At 45.2% G+C, this 24,027-nt stretch overlaps 1 protein-coding gene and 1 long non-coding RNA gene across 7 annotated transcripts in view; both read right to left on the bottom strand.

The window, feature by feature from the left end:
- The window catches only part of LOC310826334, a 343,986-nt gene extending 330,972 nt beyond the window's left edge, over positions 1–13,014 (bottom strand). The window contains exons 1-3 of the long non-coding RNA XR_014555761.1: positions 11,526–13,014; positions 10,902–11,282; positions 9,692–10,534 (exon numbers count right to left, since the gene is read on the bottom strand). This is a non-coding gene — a long non-coding RNA (uncharacterized lncRNA). The remainder of the gene's footprint in view (positions 1–9,691; positions 10,535–10,901; positions 11,283–11,525) is intronic.
- LOC310825982 (solute carrier organic anion transporter family member 1C1-like) overlaps positions 1–13,557 on the bottom strand; it is a 33,602-nt gene extending 20,045 nt beyond the window's left edge. For 2 of the 6 annotated variants that reach the window (XR_014555588.1, XM_083700290.1), the window contains exons 1-5: positions 13,025–13,557; positions 2,172–2,321; positions 1,827–1,968; positions 1,577–1,709; positions 569–696 (exon numbers count right to left, since the gene is read on the bottom strand). Coding sequence is in view for 3 of the 6 variants with exons in the window: in XM_083700290.1 (XP_083556416.1) it covers positions 569–696; positions 1,577–1,709; positions 1,827–1,968; positions 2,172–2,282 (514 nt within the window). In the remaining 3 variants the exon portion in view is untranslated. Of the gene's footprint in view, positions 1–568; positions 697–1,576; positions 1,710–1,826; positions 1,969–2,171; positions 2,322–6,027; positions 6,103–13,024 lie in introns of those variants that run through there. The other 4 variants (XR_014555589.1, XR_014555590.1, XM_083700291.1 and 1 more) reach the window with 4 other exon arrangements.
- Between the last annotated feature and the right edge of the window lie 10,470 nt (positions 13,558–24,027).

Here is a 24,027-nt window from a genome sequence, read left to right as displayed (position 1 = left end):
ACAGTTTACATGTCCAAAGACATGTTGCCATAGAGACAAATGGGTGGGCCTTTTCTCACCTCACTTGGCTCAAGCCACGTCAATCCTAAAATGGAGAACAATAGGCCAAGTGGAGTTGTGTGAGTTTTGGCTGGTGCTGCAAGCTGGAGACCCAAAGTAGAGGCTTGGGGCTAACCCCTCCATCCTATGCTTGGGTTGTATAGATGTGCAAATAACTGCATATGTCCCAAAGACACCCGCATTTCCATTGGCCTTCACCTGGGTAAGCACAGAAACCGCTGAAGTCTCTTGCTGCTCAGAGATCAATGTGCGTTCAGCAATACATTTAAAGCACATTCAAAACACACACATTCAAAACCCCAAAGAATTCCGAGAACTTTAGTTTATTAAGGGTGCTGGTAATTGTAGCTCTGTGGGGGTAAAGGCCATACAGCAACCTGGCCAAAAGGTGTCGGGGCATGAGAGAGACTATAAGTCTACATGATGAAACTATGTCCTGCATCTCTTCATGTGCACACCAAGAGACTGGGACACAGCCCACCTCGGGAGCCTCCAAAGTTTTTCTTACCAAGAGCACTTGCATTTTGAAAACTTTCCAAGTCATCTATCACATGGTGGGGAGGAATGGTTGTTGAGCAAGCCGACACACTCGCAGAAGAATTGGTCACAGAAACCGCAATGCTCTTGTAATTGTAACTTTAAAAAGAAGAAGGAAGAAACAAATGCCGTGTGATGGAAACATGGAAGGGTTTAAAAATATTTATTAATAATAACAATGATGATGATGATGATAATGATGATGATGATACTATTAATACCCTTTAATCCTGAGTGGTACATAGGAGCACAGGAGCTAACTTAAAGTTAAAGCATTGTATCCATCTAGCTCAGCTGGCAGGGTGTTCCTCCCAGCCCGACCCGGAAATGCCGCTGAAAACTGAACATGGTATCTTCTACATGCGAAGCAGATGGTCTACTACAACCCTATTGGCAGCTGCTTTGTGAGGCAATGAGACAATTGATGGTTGCTTCATGGCAAATGGTGCAATGTCATAAGAATGATGCACTGCTCTTTTCCAAAAAGTTAGGAAATGTTATTTATTTAGTTATTTACTAATTTTATGTCCTGGTTTCCTTGCGGGAGCAGTGCCATCGCAACCAGACTTTGGGGCCTATGCCCATGACCTCACAACCAAGGCTTCTCGACAACAGCCCAAACGCTGCCATGCCCAATGGCTATCCTTGATATTTGGTACGCCCAAACTTCTCCAGCAGAGCCCCAATGAAGTGTGTGATATCCAAGCATTCCCTGCCAATGACACAGGGCCAAAACAAATGTCTACGCTGCCCAGCAGAAACTCTCTGAGGCTTCAGATATGGTTGACTCCACTCAGTCCAACTTTGAGATGCTGAGAATTGATCTGCTGCTTAATTATAGTCCTTCCCTCTACAAAGCATTCACAACACTCTGGTCCTCTGTTTGATGCTCATCTGTCTTGGCCCATGGACCACCCTCCCTGGTGACAGGCATTTCCCTAAGGATGCTAATGTTGGTAATTGTTAATGCTGTACTTACCGCCCCATTATGAAGTGAGGCACAATTGACACAAATGATCCCAGGGACATGATGAGGCACCCAACCGCAATCACCTTTGGACGATGAACTTTCGGGCCCAGGTAACTCACCAAGATCAGCACCAATAAGTTTCCTACATCAGGAGAAGAGATGTGATGAATTCCGGGGTGGGGGTGGCAGAAGGCCTTTCCACTGCGAAACTATGGTAGGTTACCTTCTGTGAGGGATGCGGGGAAGGAAACGGGTATACCTATCTCAAAGCTTCCATCGATCAGTCCGACCACAAACGATGGGATTTCAAATCTCCTCTCAATCTGAGTCATCACACTCTTCATGTAGCTTCCCGTAAATGCTTTGGAGAAGAAGGAAAACGACAGCGCCCCGAGGAATATCTGGGGTGAACACAAAGGAAAATGTGAGTTGACAAAGGAGCTCTTGTCTCAAGATAATATAACATCTCAACCACAGAGATAAAAACAGACAAGTCTCTGGCCTCAAGGAGCTTACAATTTAATATGCGGAAGGAAAATAGAGGGAGACAAGGCTAGGGACCATGCTTTTGAACCATTTGTTGCAGAGAAAGGGAGGTTTTTACCTTTAGCTTTGAAACAGGGAGACATGCCCTCTTCACCAGGTGCGACCCATGGCTTTTGTCCAAGAATGGGGGGTTGTCTTTAGCTTGCTGCAGAACCAATTTTCCATCCATGACACTGATCTTCTAGCTTGGGAACACAGACCTTTCTGTCTGGGGGGGAAATAGGAACAACAGTTATGTCATTTCCTTAGTGATAGCACTTCATGTATTGGACTGAGTCCCAACCTTCAGCATGGCTTCAGTTTAGGATGCAAAACAGGAGAACCAGCAATCTGGATTTGGATCTGAGCCCCCTCAGCTCTTTACACAGAGCAATGTCACATCAACAGGCTGCCTCTGTCAGAGGTCCTGGTAGTGCCAGGTTTATGCTTGCCTGAATAGAGAACACAGAGATGTGCAGCCACTTTTGGGTGGCTGGAATGTAGCTTACTGGACACGGGTAAGAACTGTACCTGTTGTCTGTTTTTGCAATTGTTTGCTTTTTGATTGCACACCCCCTCGCCGTTTGCTCAAGCCCTGCTCCCCACTGGCAAGCAGACCCTGGAAGAATCCCCGGCACAAAAGGAATCTCGTTATTGACTGCTCGGTTTAATTGCCTGTCACCCTTAGGAGGTGAGACGCAAGGAAGGGGAAGATCTTCCAGGGTGGGAGACCGGGAGAAGAAAGGGAAGCTCCCAAGTGAAAGCTGTGAGGCTCTACCTCTTTCTGTGTGAGACAAGAGTTAAGACTTTGCATTTTCTTTTCTCTTTCCTTTTCCTTTTTGTTTTTTTTTAAATTAGTACAGTGGTACCTCGGTTTTCAAACATCTCGGAAATCGAATGTTTCGGTTTTTCAATGCCGAAAACCCGGAAGTTAATCCTTCCATTTTTAAACATGCCCCAGAAGTCAAATGCCTTCCGCTGAGTGTTACTCAATTTTCTCTTCTTTTTTTTTCACTGATAAATTTTTATTGATATTATACATATATACATATAGACGTATGCAAAATCCAACATTAAGGTTACACATAATATATCCACTCCATAAATCATAAATACAATTATTTTAGGCTCTGTCGAGCCTTGGACTTCCCTCCACTCCTTTGGTAAGTATCAGATAGACTCTATAGGCACGTATTTTATCTCTTTTAGATAATAACCCATTGCTGTTAGAGTTATTCCAGTCCCGCCAGTGTCTTTTATAATTTGATTCCAATATACGTCCAATATTTAACCCAATTGTCTTGAAATTTCTGTTCATCTTGATCTCTTATTCTTCCCGTTATTCTCGCGAGCTCGGCATAATTTGTCAATTTAACCTGCCAGTCACTTATTTTCTCAATTAAATTTGCAGACTGCCCTTTGCGCCTTGGTTTTCGAACGTTGCGGAAGTCGAACCGTCTTCCAGAACGGATTACATTCAAAAACTGAGGTACCACCATATTGAATTATGAAATAGCTTCCATACAATTTTATGGGAAAGGGAGAACTGTTTGCCACCCTTAATTCCAACTAAATTTGTTTTGATTGCTCTCTCTCACCAAGTTTGCCTCCTGAGATACAAATGCAACTCTGGATAATGTTGTGGTACAGTTATTTTAACAGTACAGTATGGGACTGTTGATGTCCAAGTAATAGACTCGGCACATGCTGCCAGTGTACAGTGGACCCTCGGGTTACATTACCTTCGGGTAAAACGTGTTCTCCTTAATGGAGAGCACGTGTTGCAGTGGGGGCCGCCAGGACACTCCAAAGTTGGGGGCAGGCTAATTTATCGTTGGCCACTGATGCGATTGGGGCTTCCCTTGTTGTTGGGAAGAAGTTAATGTTGCCATTTGTTGACTGACAGCCAGAAATGCTAAAACTCCTTGCACGAGGCTAGGGCTTCCTCTTTTCGACCGTGCATCGGATTGCCCATCCCCCCTCCCTAGAATTAGGGTTGTTCGCTTTGACCTTGCTATGCCTGTCATGGGGTTGTCTGCTCTTGGGGCAGGGGCCTGGTAGGAATTTTGTCCATCTGGCTGATTGGCTGGGGCCATTTGGTTTTTGCCTACTGCGTAGCAAATCATCACAACTTGTAAGGTTGCAGTTAGGCATTGGTTTATGGTTTGGTTGGTTGAGGGGAAGTGGTTGAGTGCCTACCCTTGGTAGGTTGAGTGCCTGCCTCTCTAATGCTGCTGCTGCAAGGGATTCCGTTAAAGGAATTGGGGGCTAACTATTGCTTGTCCACTCTGTCAAGGGGGCTTGGGCCATAGCAATGAGCTCCTGGTTGCATTTGGGGTGAGGGCAGGTTCCCTGCTCCGCGTTACCCCCAAGTGTATTCCCCTATTCTGACTTTCGCATCGTGCGGAATGTCAGTCTGTCCTCCATGGTGGGGGCAGATAGTCACAACCAATGCCTAAGCAACCACTCACAAATTTGTATTTCAATAAAGTTGTGGCCAAAATTATGCCAAGCATCTTAAACAAAAAATTCTGTGTGATGTGTGAGTTATTGGGGTGGCCCTGAGGACCTCGACATGCAACATAATCCTCGGGTTGCGAACGCGGCCTACCTGGAAGTGTATACTTCTGGGTTTCGCCGCATGCGCAGAAGTGCTCTGCACACCGTGCATGTGCACAGAAGCACTCAATTGCGCCACACACATGTGCAGAAGGGTGCCTCCAGTTACGAAATTTTCAGGATATGTCCAGGCTTCCGGAACAGATCCTGTTCGTAACTGGAGGTACCCCTGTACTCTCTTTTCTCTTCTGCCTTTGGGTGTATGATGTATTACATTAAAAAAAAAAAAAAAACCTCATACCAATAGCTAAAAGTCAAGACTCAGTTCTGCATAGGATAGCATTAAAAATTGCCATTAAAGTATCCCACGGCAGCAAGTTCCCAAGATACCAACTGTTCTTTTTTGAGCTTGTGTCAGTTTCAGCTCTGGAGCTGGGGTTTATTTTGACCAGCTCCTGTTGCCAAGTAGATCTCTTAAAAAAAACAACTATTTATAATTCTGCTTGTAGCCAGAAAAGGCCTGACTTCACAGTTCTGTGCCTTCAAAATTCAGCCACGTCAGCATTTTGTATGCAAGAGTTTTAACCTTTTAAGCAAGCCGTGCTCAAGATCTCTAAACAAACTTCAGTTGCAATGCAGAGCAAACACACTTTGGGTCCCTTTATCTCCTGCTGATGATTAACCAGCCAGGGATTCTGACCTCTTAAATTTTTTAATTTTTTTATTTTTAAACATTTTGACCAGCCCTCCTTTTCTTCCCACTTCAACTCCTTCCTCCCCTTCTTTGAATGGCTTGACAGCACAATTGCCGCTGCATTTCGGCAGAGGGCAGGAATGCACCCGAATTCTGCTCAAGATAAAAAATTTAAAAATTGGCAAGGTTCAGATGCTTCACAGAACTCTTCAGCACTTCTGTTTCGTTAGATTTTTGTCCAGCCCTTCCTTCCAAAGGAACTCAGTATTTTTTAAAAAAATTAAACCAACTCTAAACGTTTCAAAAGCAAACAAAATATTATCACAACTAAAAACACAAGCTACATCTAACAAATAGTAACAACTGACACAAGATGTTATATGATGACTGCTGACTTGGATGGGTTTTTATTATTATTATTATTATTAGAAAAGCAGGATTCTTTATTTAGGAATCTGCTCCATATTGCACAGAAAATCTCTGAGAGGATTTGCAACACCCTAAAAAGAAAATCACAAATAACACACAAAGTACAAGCAAAGGAATCCACATGTTAAAAGTCCCACAGATTACAATTAGGTAAGTATCTCTTTAAACATAAATAGAAACCAAAGCAGAAAACATGTGGGGAATAACATAGACCCGAAATACAGAAATTCCAGAGAGAACCACTTCTACCTACTAATTATGCCAAGTATGTATTTATAGGGAGTAGTATTGCTCTCTCCTCTGCTGCTCTCGCTCTCAAATGAAGCTCAGGCTAAAAAGAAGGAAAAGGCTAGCTCTCCCCACCCCTGGACCTCCCTGCTCTCACCAGGGAACACCCACAGTCATTCCCGTAACAGCACCATGTGCGAAGTGCCCTGACCCTTGCAGCAACTCAGAAGGGCGATTTGCAGAGCGACTGTTCTATCTCTCCGTGGGAAGGGACTGGGAGGGATTAGATCGGCTTGGTATCATGATAACCAGGGCCTCCCCTACCATTAGCCAAAGTGAAGCGACCTGCCTTAAGCAGAAGATGCTGAGGAGTGTGGGTGGCAGCCCCCGCTACTGTTCTTCCTGAGTGCCCCCACCCCAAGATGTTCCTTTGTAGGAAAACAGAGGTGTGAATGTCATATGGTCGGTCTGTTCCCCCCGTATAGTTAAAGCTATGGTTTTCCCAGTAGTGATGCATGGAAGTGAGAGCTGGACCATAAAGAAGGCTGATCGTCGACGCTGGTGCTTTTGAATTATGGTGCTGGAGGAGACTCTTGAGAGTCCCATGGACTGCAAGAAGATCAAACCGATCCATTCTGAAGGAAATCAGCCCTAAGTGCTCACTGGAAGGACAGATCCTGAAGCTGAGGCTCCAAGACTTTGGCCACCTCATGAGAAGAGAAGACGCCCTGGAAAAGACCCTGATGTTGGGAAAGATGGAGGGCACAAGGAGAAGGGGACGACAGAGGACGAGATGGTTGGACAGTGTTCTCGAAGCTACCAGCATGAGTTTGACCAAACTGCGGGAGGCAGTGGAAGACAGGAGTGCCTGGCGTGCTCTGGTCCATGGGGTCCTGAAGAGTCGAACATGACTAAATGACTAAACAACAAAAAACTAGCATTTTACTTCAGGTGTGGTGGAGAATGTCCCCCTCTTGCCAGAAAGATTCAGCTGCCAGCCCAGTGGCAGCAAAACGTCTTACTCGGTAACAACAACAACAACAACAACAATAATAATAATAATAAATTATTTATACCCTGCCCTCCCCAGCCAGAGTCAGGCACAGGGCGGCTAACACCAGTAAAATTACAATAAAAATATAACGGGGGGGGGGGGGACCAATTTAAAATACAGGTTAAAATACAATTTAAAATGCAGCCTCATTTTAAAAGTACCCCACAGATCAAAACCATAAGGGGAGGGAAACATAAGGGTCAGACTGAGTCCAAGCCAAAGGCCAGGCAGAACAGCTCTGTCTTGCAGGCCCTGCGGAAAGATGTCAAGTCCCGCAGGGCCCTAGTCTCTTGTGACAGAATGTTCCACCAAGTCGGGGCCAGTACTGAAAAGGCCCTGGCCCTAGTCGAGACCAATCTAACCACCTTGCGACTTGGGACCTCCAAGGTGTTGTCTTTTGTGGACCTTAAGGTCCTCTGCGGGGCATACCAGGAGAGGCGGCCCAATAGGTACGTGGGTCCTAGGTAGAACCTCCTCATTCAGATGCAGTGTACCTTACAGCCCTAGATGCAAATAATAAGGGGTGGGTATCTCTTTTAGAGGCAGAGGATGTGCTTTGCATACAAAATGTCCCCAGCTCTCCAAGGAGGGAGAGGAGAGTCCCCTGACAGAAATCCTGGACGGTCACTGCTGGTCAGTGTAGAAGGACTGAGCTAGATAGAGACTGATGTGGAGAGCCAGTGTGGTGTAGTGGTTAAGAGTGGTGGACTTGTAATCTGGTGAACCGGGTTCACTTCCCCGCTCCTCCAATGAGGGCGCCAGATATTGCTGGACTCCATTTCCAATCATCCCTGGCCATGCTGGCTGGGGGTGATGGAAGTTGAGGAGTCCAGCAAAATCTGGAAGGCTGCGCTTGGTGTATGCTATCAAGCCAATTCTTACAAGTCACTGCTTCAGATCCTAAAACCTGTCTACGTTTTCATGCACAAGCAAAGCGTTTGTGCAAGCGGGATTGAATAGGGGATGCGAAGGTTACTGCAGCCAAGAGCTAGGTGGGCCTGCGCTCACACATGTATACTACAGCCTCAAAGGCTTTGCTGGATCAAAACAAATGTTTTTCTGCCTAAGCCAAGACCAGCTTTCCACATGCAGGTTAGCCACTGCATTGTGAAATAGCTTGTGTGTGTGAATGGGATGACCCAAATGACCATTGCTAGGACTTGCATGTAGCCTCCTAAGCAGGCATGTTTCCATTCCACCATGTTCTCGTTGCATTCAGCGCCATTTCCATTCCACTGCAGTTCCTCTTAGGCCAAAAACCTGCATTCTTAATCTCGCTGTCCACTATGGCAAAATGGCTCGATTTGTGCAAATTACATTGTCTTTGTGTTATTGCACCCTTTCAACACGATGCAAAGGAAGCACAATGCAGATCTGGGGTCGGGTTGGGGAACACAATCAACTCTGTACCGTTTGCAGACTGAAAGCAACACCACAGAAAATACTGTTCATATTCCCTGCACTGATTTCTGCTCTTATGGACTCATTGTTAAAACAACAACAACAACAACAACAACAACAACAACAACAACAACAACAACAACAACAACAACTTATTTATACCCCGCCCATCAGGCTGGGTTTCCCCAGCCACTCTGGGCGGCTTCCAACAGAATATTAATATACAATAACCTATTAAACATTAAAAGCTTCCCTAAACAGGGGCTGCCTTCGGAGAGAATAAGCCAACATCTACTTCCCTTTCTATTTTCTTCAGAATTCTCCAACATGCCTTGTAAGTCATTCTTCCTCTTCGTCCAATTGTCAAGTTCTAAAAATCTCTATAAATATCATGAATGGTGTGGAGGGGGGGGGGACAAGGAGGAACCTCTTGCACTTATAAAACTGCAGCTAAATGAGACAAAATGCCCTTCTAATCCAGTCTCCAATAATGACCATTAAAATGCCTCTGGGGCTCCCACAAGGAGGGCACAAAGGCAAGTCTTATAATTTAGCTCTTTATGCTTGTTTTAAATATTTGTGTATTATTTGTTTATTATTAATAATTGGTTTATGTCAACCACTTAGAAGTTGGTTTGTTCAATCAATTAAGTAGTTTCTATTTTTTTCTCTAAATGAAGTGAGAGTTCCCATTGCTGCTCGCTTCCCCCTGTCAATAATATTATTTCCTTATTCTTATTTAGTGTCTTCTTTCTTTCCTTGGCGATCACTCATAGCCCAGTAAGATTGTCTTCCATAAACACAGTTTTAACAATGAGTCCATAAGTGATTGTGGAGGCCAATTCTGGATCCACACGTCCTTCCACAGTGGGGACATTGGTTTCTGGGTGGGAGTTGATCATGGTGTGGACTTGCCAAGTGTTCCTTCTTCCTCCTAGCACATTTCTCCCTTGCGTCCTGAGTTTGAGTGTCTTCAAAGCCCATGATACCTTTGGTAAAGGCTGTTCTCCAACTGGAGGGCTCGCAGGCCAGTGTTTCCAGTTGTCAGTGTTTATACTACATTTCTTTAGATTTGCCTTGAGACAGTCTTTAAACCTCTTTTGTTGACCACCAGCATTACACTTTCCATTTTTAAGTTCGGAATAGTGTAGTTGCTTTGGAAGACAATCATCAGGTATCCACACAACATGACCAGTCCAACGAAGTTGATGTTGAAGAATCATTGCTTCAACACTGGTGATCTTTGCCTCTTCCAGTACACTGATATTAGTTCACCTGTCTTCCCAAGTGATGTGTAAAATTTTTCAGAGACACTGTTGATGGAATCTTTCGAGGAGTTGGAGATGGCATTTATAAGTGGTCCATGTTTCACAAGCATATAGTAAGGTTGGCAGTACTACAGCTTTGTAAACAAGCATTTTGGTTTCCCTACGAATGTCCTGGTCCTCAAACACTCTGCACTTCAATCGGGAGAAAGCCGCACTCGCAGAGCTCAGGTGACACTGGATTTCAGCATCAATGTTGGCCCTTGTGGAAAGATAACTGCCTAGGTAGGAGAAGTGATTGACATTTTCCAACATTACACCACTGAGTTGGATTTGTGGTGCTGCAGAGGGGTTATTTTGTACTTATTGGTGCAGCGCTTTGGTAAGAAAATCAGAAATAAGAAAACCCCTGCTGGATCAGGCCAGTGCTCCAATCTAGTCCAGCATCCTGTTTTCACAATAACAAACCAATTGCCTGTGGGAAGCCAGCAAGCAATACCCATACACAAGCAAGATTTGTATACCGCTTAATCAAATAATCATGTGAGTGCTTTACAAATGGTGATACATCTAGGTAACTCAACCCACAGTTCCTGAGAGGGTGTTGCAAGCACCAAACGTAGCATTAGACCTCCCTCCTTGGATGCAGAGAAAGAAATTAAGCAGATAGTTGGTAGAGTATGAGACTCTTAAGCTCATGGCCATGGGTTTGAGTTCCACGTTGGGCAAAAGATTCCTGCATTGCAGGAGGTTGGACTACATGACCCTTGGGGTCCTTTCCAGCTCTACAATTCTATTATTCTATAAAGTACCTATAAAAAGGTAAAGGGACCCCTGACCATTAGGTCCAGTCATGGCCGACTCTGGGGTTGTGGCGCTCATCTCGCTTTATTGGCCGAGGGAGCTGGCGTACAGCTTCCAGGTCATGTGTCCAGCATGACTAAGCTGCTTCTGGCGAACCAGAGCAGCGCATGGAAACGCTGTTTACCTTCCCGCCGGAGCAGTACCTATTTATCTACTTGCACTTTGACATACTTTAGAACTGCAAGGTTGGCAGGAGCTGGGATCGAGCAACGGGAGCTCACCCCGTGGCGGGGATTCGAACCGCCGACCTTCTGATCGGCAAGTCCTAGGCTCCGTGGTTTAGACCACAGCGCCACCCGCGTCCCTATAAAGTACCTATAACTTCCTCTAAACCTGCCTTCAAATCAAGAAAGAAACCACAGCAACCCTGGAGCCGGCATAATGAATATCTTTTCCACCATTGCCAGTGGTGAGGAAATCATTGCATGGAGGCTGGACAACTTGGGTGAACAAGGTTCTGCCCCACCAACTGCTGCCTCCCTTCTTACTTTCAGCAAGTCCAGGGATGGGGTCCTGCCCCCTGCAGATTGCCCTCTGCAGAACTCAGCAGGCGAGGAGGATGGAGACAAGACTAAAATCAGTTGGCTTCTCTTCTCGTTGGTTTTGGCTCCACCTACTGTTGGTCTTCCACCCTCCCAATGGACACCACTGCACACAATCCCTGGGAAGGGATAGGAGTTCAAAAGTCACTTTGTACTACAGTGGTACCTCGGATTAAGTACTTAATTCGTTCCAGAGGTCCGTACTTAACCTGAAACTGTTCTTAACCTGAAGCACCACTTTAGCTAATGGGGCCTCCTGCTGCCGCCGCGCCGCCAGAGCCTGATTTCTGTTCTTATCCTGAAGCAAAGTTCTTAACCTGAAGCACTATTTCTAGGTTAGTGGAGTGTGTAACCAAAAGCGTATGTAACCTGAAGCGTATGTAACCTGAGGTACCACTGTATAAGAAACCCATCTTTTAGCCTAGCAGCACTTTGGAACTGACTGCCACTTGATTGTAGGCAGGAGCCTTCACTGTATTCTTTTTGGTGCCTGCTAAAAACTTTTTGGTTTAGACAAACCTATCTGGATGTTTACAATGCTGATGTGTTTTTAGTTTATTGCTGGTTTTAATTATTTGAATGTTTTGATTGTTTCAGTTAATAATATTGCTCTATTCTTTTTGCTTTGCGGTTGGTTGGTTTTGCAATCTAGCGGGATACAAATCTCATGAAACCAATAAATAGGAAATAAAATACTGCTCTGCCCTACATCTGCCTGGCGCAAGGCTGGTTCAACCACCTTTGGTTTCCTTTCTCTCCTCCCCTCTTTGCTTTATGATTCCAAACTTTGAACTGCATGGTTTCATGCCCCTGATTTAGATGGGTTTTTTTTTTAACTTACTCCAAAAAGTGCTAAACCAGAACCAATTAATTTGGTGGCCTTCCTACTCATTGTGCTGGACTCTGGACACCTGCCCCAAAGTCCTTACCTGATCATGCCAATGCCCCAACAATCAGGTTCCAGGGTCATTCTGCCCCCTGAATCTAGAGATTATCAGTCAATGAATAATCCTGCATGATTTAAAGGGGAATGGCCAACAGAACTCAGCCGGTTTTTCTCCTTCTTTTCTTCAAAACGTTGCCTATTTATTTTTCTCATTTTTGTGTGCATGCTCTCCCACCAAGAAAGTGCAAACAGGTGCAAAATCTGAAGAAGGATTCCATCCCAGATCTGCAGATTTGTGCATTTCAATCCACAGAATTGCAATTCCTCAGCACAGCCCTACTGGCAGGTCTCTGGGTCTCAGGTTCAAAGATAAGCCCCTACGTTTTGAATTGAACAGACTGGAAACCGGGGCAGTTCTAGTTTGCATCGATATTCATAACAAAGGAAGCTGCTTTATCCTGAATCAGACCATTGGTCCACCTAACTCAATATTGTCCACACTGACTGGCAGCATCTCTCCAGGGTATCCAGCAAGGGACATTCCCAGTCATAGTTGGAGGTGTCAGGGATTGAATCTAGGATCTCCTGCATTCTCTCTCACTGAGCTACAGGACTTTCCCTCCAAAGAACACGGGGAGCTCCCTTATACAGAGAACACCCAGCTCTATATAGCTTGCACTGACTGGCAGAGGGTCTCTGAGAACTCAACCTAGGACTTTCTCCATGCAAGGGTTCTGCCACTGAGTTACAGCCCTGCTAAGCAAGTAACATAAAAATAGGCATTTAAAAATAAGACAACAAACAGTGGCCGAGAGGCCTGAACAAGTCACAATTCATGAGCATGCTAAAAAAAAGAGGCTTTTGCAGGATGGAAAGAACAGCAGTCCCCTGTCCATTTAATGCGAAGCTCAGTCAAGAGGTCATCGTGCATTTGCTCGGCAACACATTCCTCAGAGCATTAAATGGAAGCGACAGAAAGAGCTGGGCAGAAGCAGAGAGAGAGAACTTACTTGGACCCCTGGTCAGTCAAGCAATGTTCCTTGTTGCTTCTGGAGCAAGGAGGAGAGAGCTCAACGTCACTGTCAGGGACCAGCCTCCTTTAAAAGGTGGAGACCGGCCCACCGTGTTGCAACACTACTGGCTTCCCAAATTCCCCTATAACCACCAACGCAAAAGCATTTTCTGTTGTTGTTGCTGCTGCTTGCTTAAATGAACTGCAGATTATCTCACGGCTGCTAAGCTGGCAAGTTGCCCGCAAAGTTAGCAAGCCGAGCTATTCCAAAGAAACCACATGTTTTCAAAGTTTCCTGTCCTTTTTGAAAAAGGAAAGGAGAAGAGAAGGCAGGGAAGGAGGGGTGGGATCCTGGAAGTTCTTCAGTCCTGAAGGCATCAGGTGGAAGAGAAGGTGGAACTGTTCCCTCTACAAAGACAGGTGATCGTCTCATGAAATCCACAGCAAACGGGTGTATTCCTCACCCTGGCGGGAGGCCAGAGCAGAAAAAAATGAGCAAACAAAATTTAAGTAGGCAGAAGTTATTGCAGAAAGACTTACGTCTAGAGTTTTGGGAGCATATCGCACTGCTAGAGTACATTGCAAGCCAGAGGTCATGCGGTTTCAGGAGAGACGCAAGCATGCCTTGTTGCTCACATGAATCAATTGTGGCTTGTAAGATGAAGCTTGCTAAATTATATCTGAAGCAGAAACAAGGCACAGCCTTCTCTCCGGCATGTTTTAACATGCTGCCCTTGTGACCCAATTGTAGCTTGCGAGATGCCTGCCGAGGACCTCAAAGCAAGCTGTGCCGTTCAGCCGAACCCTATCAGAGAGAGAAGCAGGTGGAGAGAATGGAACCGTAGAATTGTAGGGTTAGAAGGGACCGCAGCGGTCATCTAGCCCAATTCCCTGTAATGTGGGAATCGAAGGGTGGCAGCTGAGTGGCAGAACATCTGCTTGGCATGCAGAAGGTCTGCTGTTCATCCCCAGCAGAGTAGAGAAGGCCCCTGAAGAGCCACTGCCAGTCAGTGTAAGACAATACAGTGGTACCTCAGGTTAAAAACTTAATCCGTTCTGGAGGTCCGTTCTTAACCTGAAACTGTTCTTAACCTGAGGTACCACTTTAGCTAATGGGGCCTCCCGCTGCTGCCGCCGCGCCATTTCTGTTCTCATCCTGAAGCAAAGTTCTTAACCCGAGGTACTATTTCTTGGTTAGCGGAGTCTGTAACCTGAAGTGTCTGTAACACGAGGTACCACTGTACTGAGATTCCTGCATTGCCAGGGGTTGGACTAGATGACCCTCACGGGTCTATGAGGTACAGGGACCTGTGATGTGACAATTGCCTACGTCCCTATGCATATTTTATTCACAACACTTTAGAGAACACAGCTGTTCCCACTCCCAATAATTTTGGGGAAGAGCTGTAGTTCAGGGGTATTAACTTAATACAGTGGTACCTCGGGTTACATATGCTTCAGGTTACATACGCTTCAATTTACAGACTCCACTAACCCAGAAATAGTGCTTCAGGTTAAGAACTTTGCTTCAGGATGAGAACAGAAATCGTGCAGCAAGAGGCCCCATTAGCTAAAGTGGTGCTTCAGGTTAAGAACAGACCTCCGGAACGAATTAACCCGAGGTACCACTGTATCATTAATATTTGTCGTCATGATCATCATCACACCTAGCCCTGGTCTGGAGTCCTCCAAGGACAAACTGGACACCTCACAGGGCAAGGGTCTGGATGAGTTAGACATGACCTCCTGAGTATCTCCTGGATGGGTGCTCCTGCTGAAGAATTCTTGACACTCTCAGAGCAGGAGGTGGAGCTGGGCCACAGTTCTTGAGAAGGCCCTCAAACGCCCAGGCTGAAGAGCATGCGTCTACAGCCATGGAGTCAGCATGTGACTTGTGTGAGAGATGCCTACTTCAGAGTAATCAAGTAGATTACTCTCTTTCATTACCTGCAGCTGTTTTTCAGGTGTGGCCTGGGAGGGCAGAATGTATGAGGTTCTCCTCTTGAGCCTTCTCCAGTGTTGGGAAAAACACAGCCCTCCACTTGAAGCTAATACCTCCCTTGTCACTGAATTCCTTGTGATATTGATTTTGGACCGCTGCCCACCCTCTTCTCAGGATCAAGTCTGTTTCTCTGTGCTTACTGTGGTTTGTTTCGGCTTGGCTGTAGGTCCAACCCTCCCCTTTCATGAGAGATTTGTATCTCCTAAGGCTGGGCTTCTAGTTCCTGAGGTCAATCCCTGGTGTGTGTGTGAGACACAGCTTGTTAGGCTTTTGCCTCAGTTGATTGTTCTGTATCCAGCCCATTACTGAGTGGTGCAAGTACCGCTCCAGGGTCTGCCCAGATTTAGATGACCCAGAGAAACAGCTATGGATGTATGCATTGTGGTGGCCCCTTGTTCCAGATTTATTTATTTATTGCATTTATAAAGCACCTTTCTCTCTCCAATGAGCTCAAAGTTGAGTACGTGGTCCCACCCCAATTTAATCTCCACAACAACCCTGCAAAGTGGGTTAGGCAGGGTCACCCAGTGAAATTTATGGCCGAGTGAGGGTTTGAACCCTGGATGTCTGGATCCTAGTCGGACGCCCTAACCCCTTACAACGCCAGTGGCTCCGGACAGATGCTGAACAAAAGGGAGGGGGAAGCAGAGTCTTGTCTGTCATACGTAGCAATAAAACTGCACCAGGATTTGCCATGTTCAAATACCGGCATTGTTTGGGTTATTATCTTATCAAATCGCTTACAACCCATTGAAAAGAGCTCTTCCCTTATTACGGTTTAATCTGATGTGTCGGCAGTTGGATTTTTTTGGAAGGAAGAATTATCTGCAGGGCCAGTTTCAGAAGGTCTTTCTTTCTTTCTTTCTTTCTTTCTTTCTTTCTTTCTTTCTTTCTTTCTTCCTTCCTTTCTTTCTTTCTTTCTTTCTTTCTTTCCTTTTTAAATAAATTTTTATTGATTTTACATAAAGTTATTCAATTGCCATAATTGTTCCAAAACATAAAAATAAAAGAAGATTCTTTTGAACCTTCAGACCTCCTTCCCTCCCTCCACAGGTTCCATTTCAAAAAGTTTAACCTTTCTTCCTGCATCTTTTACCGTTATCAGTCTACTATATAATCATATATATAACATTAACCAAAGTTCATTTCACTTTACTAGTGTCATTGTTATCCCTGCCAATGATTTCAGCTGTGGTCTTTGAAATATATTAAAAAGTTATTCCAATCTTTTAAGAATACTTTGTCTACCTGGTTTCTGATCTTTCCTGTCAGTCTTGCCATTTCTGCATACTCCATCAGTTTCGTCTGCCACTCTTCTCTAGTCAGTAATTCTCCATCTTTCCATCTCTGGGCTAGAAGCATTCTTGCTTGCTGCATCGTTGCACACTTAAACAGCCCCCACCTCTTTCGTGACTTCCCTGTTTCTGTTTTGGATAGTAAGCCATGGATTGGGAAACTGAGCCCTGGGATGTGAATGCAACTTCCCAAGCCCCTCTATCTGGTGCTGGAGATCTCCTGCCCCCCCCCCAAGTCCCCTCCTCAGCTATATCCCTTACTGCTCCTGCTTCACCCTCTCTGTAACTGTCATTTACTGGCTGGAATGTGTCCTTGAAGTGGATTTGCACTGGCTTGCCTGCATGGGGGCTTGCGAGTGGCATGTGTAGAAAAGGGTTTATAACTTTTTTTTGGTACAACCTCATGTTCCTGTAGATTAGTTAGATAAACTTTTGCCTAAAAACAAAGGAATGAACTGTCATTTCCAAATCTTTTGAAAAAAGGTCACCCCCAAATCAATAGATCGATATTTGTATATGTAACTGTATAATGTTTTGTGTCATGTGCATAGCCTGTATTATATAATACAGGAAAAATAGAGTTTGCAAAAATTTTCTAATACAGTGGTACATTGGGTTAAGAACTTAATTCGTTCCGGAGGTCCGTTCTTAACCTGAAACTGTTCTTAACCTGAGGTACCACTTTAGCTAATGGGGCCTACCGCTGCTGCCGCACAATTTCTGTTCTCATCCTGAAGCAAAGTTCTTAACCCGAGGTACTATTTCTGGGTTAGCGGAGTCTGTAACCTGAAATGTCTGTAACCCGAGTAACATTTTTGATGTTACTGTATACCATTTGTGTTCCGCAGCTGCTGATCTTACCAGCAGGATCGGATCTTACCAGATGTGCGGAAAATCCAAAGAGAGGTGTTGCTTAACGGAGCTTCAGTTCAGGGAGTGAGATTGGATTTTTTGCAAAGCATAGCCATGGACCAACAAGAAAAATTCTCAGACCCAGGGGGATTGATTGGCATACAATATGATCAAAATACAGATCAAATGAATGCCTACCGATTTGTTTCTGTTTGTGTACACACCAGGAGGCATTTGCCTCATGCAAAGATGTTCACACCTTGGCAGAGATGAATTAGGGATGCTGATCGGTGTGAAACTGGTTTGTGAAACAAGGTATGAAACAGAAGCATTTCACAACAAGGTAAAGGATATACCGTATTTTTTGCACCATAACACTCACTTTTTTCCTCCTAGAAAGTAAGGGAAAATGTCTGTGCGTGTTATGGAGGGAATGCCTACAGGTGGCATGCCTACGGATTTTCCTCCTCTAAAAACTACGTGCGTGTTATGGTCGGGTGCGTGTTATAGAGCGAAAAATACGGTATATGAGTTTTGGAAGTGTGAACACAGATTAAAACCCCAGCGCTGAGAGTGCCCTGCAAACAGAAGTGTTAGCGCAGCCTCAGAAACCTTCAGTGACATGAAACTGAACCCATGTAACATTTTCCACCCTCACCTCAGAAATGTGTTAAATTATCAACTCATTTAAACCAGTGACATAACTGATTTGCTTACAGTTTAATCCCCTGCTAAACCCACAGCACAGTGTCAGTGAAAGGGACCGATAAATAGAAGCCTGGGTTCCTTCACAGACGTTTAATGGTTAACAGTGAATTGTCTCCTCATCATTATCACTGCCAAACAAATGTGGACCAAACTGAAAATGTGAAGCCAGCATCAGGTGTTTAAAATCTGAATGTTTTAAGTTCTGAAGTTTTAAAAGCAACAAGGCAGGAGTTGGCTAGAGGAATGGCCTTTGTCCGCAGTATTGCAGAGGCAAGGCTTGGTCACAAACCGTAAACGATGTGTAGCAACCGTCCTACCTGTTGATCCAACTTTCCAGAAAACTGCGCCGGGACAATGAGCCCATAGAAAAGATGCATTGCAAACAGCATTGTTCCGCTTCCCCATCCATCAGGATGAAATGGGCGATATATTTCTGCTCATTTAAACAACGGCGTCTAAACTTTGATACGGAACAGTGATTAGACAAACTTCATATTTTAAAATGGATTCCTAGTACGTGAGTTCAGATCAGTGGCATAGTATGGGGGCAGGGGACCATGGCCCTGGGGGCAAATTTCCAAGGGGGCACAACAAGATGCCCCCATGATGAGCTTCCTCATCGAGACTGGAGCCACAGGGAAGCAAACTGTGCCCACGCCAGGCCTTTGGGGCTGGGGCAGTGTTGCCTCCTCCTCCTTGTGGCCAGCAAAGGGATGCCCAGGCACACACTGCCCATGGGCCAGCCAAGAGGGTGGAGGCAAGGGTGCCCCCCAGGTATACCTGGGGGGTCCAATATACCTGAAAGAGTGTCCCCACCCCCATCGTTCTGCCTGGACACTGAGGTCCAGTACCGAGGGCCTTCTGGTGATCATCTCACTGCAAGAAGCTAAGTTACAGGGAACCAGGCAGAGGGCCTTCTCGGTAGTAGCGCCCTCCCTGTGGAACGCCTTCCCTCCAGATGTCAAAGCAAAAAACTGAGGCATCTAATCATAAGCCTGCATTTTTTATCAAAGCTTATATATTTCAATCAGGGCCTGTATCTTAAAGATTTTCAAATGTTTCATGCCAGGCAGAAGACCAGCTGCCTAAGAACCTTGGCAATGTTTATTCTCCTGGACAAGGGGGCCCCCTGATTTATAGCAGAAAACAATTCTCAAAGTCTAAAAAGGGAATTACAGGCTGAGAGCGAGGACACTGACCTTGCATGTTACAGAATATAAAAAAGGCTGAGAAAACATAAATTAAGAGTTGATAAATAGTAAAATAAAACCATGTGCCTCCCATTAAACTTGAGCCATATTTTCCTAAGGTTGAAAGGTCAAGAGCAGTGGAAAAAAGCATCTGGCTGGCAGAAAGGAAGGGAGTATTTTGGGAAGTCTTTTCTAAAGTTGTTTCTTTCTTAAACTGAGATCCTTTTAAGATTTCTTTTCTTCTAAAAGGTTATTTATGATAATGTATTAAATATATTGGCTTAAATGTAATTATGCAAAGGATTTAAGAAATGATAGATTCTTATTTCATATAGTTGGAAGAGATCACAGGGGCCATCAGCCCAGCCCCCCTGCCAAGCAGGAAACATCATTAGAGCACACATATGGTTGTCAGGCCTTTGTTTAGAGACCTCCAAAAGAAGGAGATCTTTCAATGATGATGTGAACTCAAGATCCTTGAAGATAAAAAGTTAAGATTAACCATCTGTTTTGGAAGGCAATAGGGCAAGGAGGGCAAGAGGTGAGCTGGTAATTAAGGTTCCTTGTTGAGACACATGTAAGATATATTACTACTTATTTGTCATTTATAGATAGAAGAATATATAGCTTTTTGTTTCCCATAAAAGGGAAGGGAAATGGGTGTATCTTTTGTGATTGGTTCTAGCAAACAGCCAATAGGAATTTCAACCAGGCTGATTGGACAGAGGCAGCCACAGGAGGAGCAAGGGGGCTGGATTAAGGAAATATAAGTGCTGGCCAGAATGGCAGGAGGCCAGGCCAGAGCTTGGTAACCATATACCACTGTGCCTCTCATTTATTTGTCTGACAAATAAATTACTATTTTAATTTCTCTATTGCTGCGTTGAATATTTCATTCCAGCTAAGCGTTAACCACAAGCAGGGTGCTACAAAACAACTACCAGACTTTTAGAAGACATCTGAAGGCAGCCCAGTTTAGGGAAGCTTTTAATGTTTAATTGGTTATTGTATTTTAATATTCTGTTGGAAGCTGCCCAGAGTGGCTGGAGAAGCCCATTATTATTATTATGTGCATTGCCCAGAGCCCTGGAGAAGTATTATTATTATGTGCATCGCCCAGAGCGCCTTGCTGCACTTGCTGCAAGGACAGGAGAGTGGGGCGACACAGCAGTGCTCCTGGCTTCATGTTTCTCTGCCTTATTTCCAGGGTTGGGACTAGTTTGGAAGAAGAATCATAGAATCATAGAGTTGGAAGAGACCACAAGGGCCATCGAGTCCAACCCCTTGCCAAGCAGGAAACACCATCAGAGCACTCCTGACATATGGTTGTCAAGCCTCTGCTTAAAGACCTCCAAAGAAGGAGACTCCACCACACTCCTTGGCAGCAAATTCCACTGTCGAACAGCTCTTACTGTCAGGAAGTTCTTCCTAATGTTTAGGTGGAATCTTCTTTCTTGTAGTTTGGATCCATTGCTCCGTGTCCGCTTCTCTGGAGCAGCAGAAAACAACCTTTCTCCCTCCTCTATGTGACATCCTTTTATATATTTGAACATGGCTATCATATCACCCCTTAACCTCCTCTTCTCCAGGCTAAACATACCCAGCTCCCTTAGCCGTTCCTCATAAGGCATCGTTTCCAGGCCTTCCAGAAGAGAAGAAGAGTTTGGATTTGATATCCTGCTTTATCAATACCCTAAGGAGTCTCAAAGCAGCTAACAATCTCCTTTCCCTTCCTCCTCCACAACAAACACTCTGTGAGGTGAGTGAGGCTGAGAGACTTCAGAGAAGTGTGACTAGCCCAAGGTCACCCAGCAGCTGCATGTGGAGGAGCGGGGAATCGAACCCAGTTCACCAGATTACGAGTCTACCGCTCTGAACCACTACACCACACTGGCTCACTAAAGGACAGACTCCCTTGATTAGACATTGGCCAGCAAAGAGACTGACTGCTGCCCAGTCCATCCAGGGGGCACAAAACTTGTCCCGCCCTGGGTGCCAGCGACCCATTCCATGCTCCAGGATCTACGCTCTAGGGAGGCAGGTGACGCTGTGGTCTAAACCACTGAGCCACTTGGGCTTTCCGATCAGAAGGTTGGAGGTTCGAATCCCCGCGACGGAGTGAGCTCCCTTTGCTGTGTCCCAGTTCCTGCCAACCTAGCAGTTCGAAAGCAGGCCAGTGCAAGTAGATAAATAGGTACCACTGCGACAGGAAGGTAAATGGTGTTTCCGTGAGCTCTGGTTTCCAACACGGTGTCCCGTTGTTCCAGAAGCGGTTTAATCATGCTGGCCACATGAACCGGAAAGCTGTCTGTAGACAAACGATGGCTCCCTTGACCTGAAAGAGAGATAAGTGCTACACCCCATAGTCGCCTTTGAGTGGACTTAACCATCCAGGGTCCTTTACCTTTTTTTTCCCCCCCTCAAGATTCAGATTCTTCATAATTCTCCATTTTGTCCACCCGTCTCTAGAACCCCTTTCTTGCCAACTTTCTGTTTTTTGTTTTACATTTGCAGTTTTTGAACTCATGGCAAGATATGGCCACAGCTCAGTAGTAGAACATTAGGGCTTATCTGTGTGCCTGATTGTCCCATGCCTAGAAAGCAATGGGTCTGAGCAGTTTTCTCCTTGTGCTGCTCCTTTCTCATGGAAAACCTGCTCTTTAGTGGTATATTGGAGCAAACACCAATCTGGAGAAAACCCAAGTGGCTGTTTGCTCCAACAGAGCGCTAAAGAGCAGTTTTCCTTGGAGGAAAGCAAAAGGACAAGAGGAACTGTTAGCTTACCAAGCCCTTAGCTTAACAGGCATCCCCAAACTCAGCCCTTTAGATGTCTTTTGGGACTACAATTCCCATCATCCCTGACCACTGGTCCTGTTAGCTAGGGATGATGGGAGCTGTAGTCCGAAAGCATCTGGAGGGCTGAGTTTCGTGGTGCCTGGCTTAGGATGAAGAAGGTCCAGCCCTGTGCATCTTTGCGTAGTGCTGGGAATATCAGCCGTCTGTATCCTCTCAGAGCTACTGCCTCTCAGGTAGATAGAAGATGGACTCAATGGCCAGACTTGGTCGAAGGCAGCTTCCTATGTTCCTAACATAGGAGTGTATGGTGTATATTGAATTTATATACCGCATAGGAGTGTATGGTGTATATTGAATTTAACATAGGAGTGTATGGTGTATATTGAATTTATATACCCAGAGGTCTCAGGGCGGTTCACAGAAACCGCATCTGGGTGGCGATGCGCCACTGCCGGATCAAATGTGAGAGAGGCTCCCTGCCCTTTTCGTACCGTGGCACAAAAGTGTGCAGTCCCCCCCCCCCCCCGGGCTTGGGCCAGTTCATCTGGTGGGGGGGAAGGATAAGGGCAAGAGACAAGATGCATCCCTAGCTAACAGGAACAGTGGTCAGGGATGATGGGAATTGTAGTCCCAAAACATCGGAAGGCAGCCCTCATTAGGGAAGCTTTCAATGTTTAACAGACTACTGTATTTTAATACTTTGTTGGAAGCCGCCCAGAGTGGCTGGGGAAACCCAGCTGGATGGGTGGGGTATAAATAATAAATTATTATTATTATTATGCATTGATCCGCTCAAAGCTATGATTGCTTGTGGTCAGTACAGTCGTACCTTGGTTCGCAAACGCCTTGCAAGTCGAATGTTTTGGCTCCCGAATGCCGCAAACCCGGAAATGAGTGTTCCTGTTTGCAAACGTTCTTTGGAACCCAAATGTCTTACACAGCTTCCAATTGGCTGCAGGAGCTTCCGCTCCTTGGTTAACGAACATTTTGGAAGTCGAACGGACTTCCAGAATGGATTCAGTTTGAATTCCGAGGTCCCACTGTATCCTAAAAGGGGCAGTGGAATTAGAGTTGGAGAGGATGCATGTCATAGGAAGCACATTTAAAGTGCATGGCTTCCCTCAAAGAATTGTGGGAATGGTAGTTCGGGGGGGGGGGGAATTACAGCTCCCGGCATTCTTTGAGGGAAGTCACACAGGTGTGCTTTAAACATAGGCTGTGCCTCTGCTCACGATTACACCCTCCCTGCCTTGCATAGCCTAATGTTTCAAGAGGAATGAATGAAAGAAAAGGGATACGATTTTCCCTTCCCCACTTGCCAGAATTTTGTTAGGAGCCCCACTGTATGGCTATAAAATTATCAGGTTTGGGCATCTAGCAGCCTTCCACTGCTATGGTATTGTAATGACTATATATAATGTATGGTAATGGCTAATATATTTTGTCTAAGCAAGAGCACTAACTAGGTGTGGGGGAGGAATTTGGTTCGGTTTGCATTTTAGTGCAGTTACAGAAACAAAATGTGAACCAAATCACAGCTGCCCTTTGAAATTCACATTTCCCTGCATTTTGTGATGCAGTTCTACAACAGAGGGGGGCATGGAAAAATGTGTAAATTAGAGGAGAATGTAGCTAAAAATGCATGATAGCCAAGCAAAAACCAAACAAAAAACAGCAGAATATCAGTGGGAACTGCTTGTTAAAAATGTATGCATTAGACAAAATGCACACTAAAATTCTGCAATTTTATTTTATTTTATTTTTTGTGAGGGCTTTTAAAAAAATGAAAACTGATGTGGAAACGCAGTGAAATGCTCTTAAAATAGGAAAAATGAGAAGCTGAAACTGACAGAGTTGTCCATCCCTACGGTCTACCACAAGGTGGTGCTGTTCCATGTCCTTTGTGCTTGCCCTGTTCCGCTTTGGAAATGTCCCTGCGAAGAACAGATGTGTGTGAGAGGCCTGAGCTGTCAGTTTAACTTGCAGGTCTCTAATCAAGTCTGTTATTCTAATCAGGATACCTACAGGATATAGCAGAGCAGGGGAAGTCCCTGAGAGGAGGGGGTGAGAGGGGGGAGAGAAAAGGCATCATTTGTCCTTTCCCAAATTCTGAAGCGACTTGAATAGCATGGCAAGGCTTCTACACCAGAACAGCTGA

Source organism: Podarcis gaigeae, assembly GCF_964106915.1.
Source record: "Podarcis gaigeae genome assembly, chromosome: 10".
In the NCBI taxonomy this organism is placed as follows: Eukaryota; Metazoa; Chordata; class Lepidosauria; order Squamata; family Lacertidae; genus Podarcis; species Podarcis gaigeae.
This window is presented reverse-complemented; position numbering and strand designations above follow the sequence as displayed.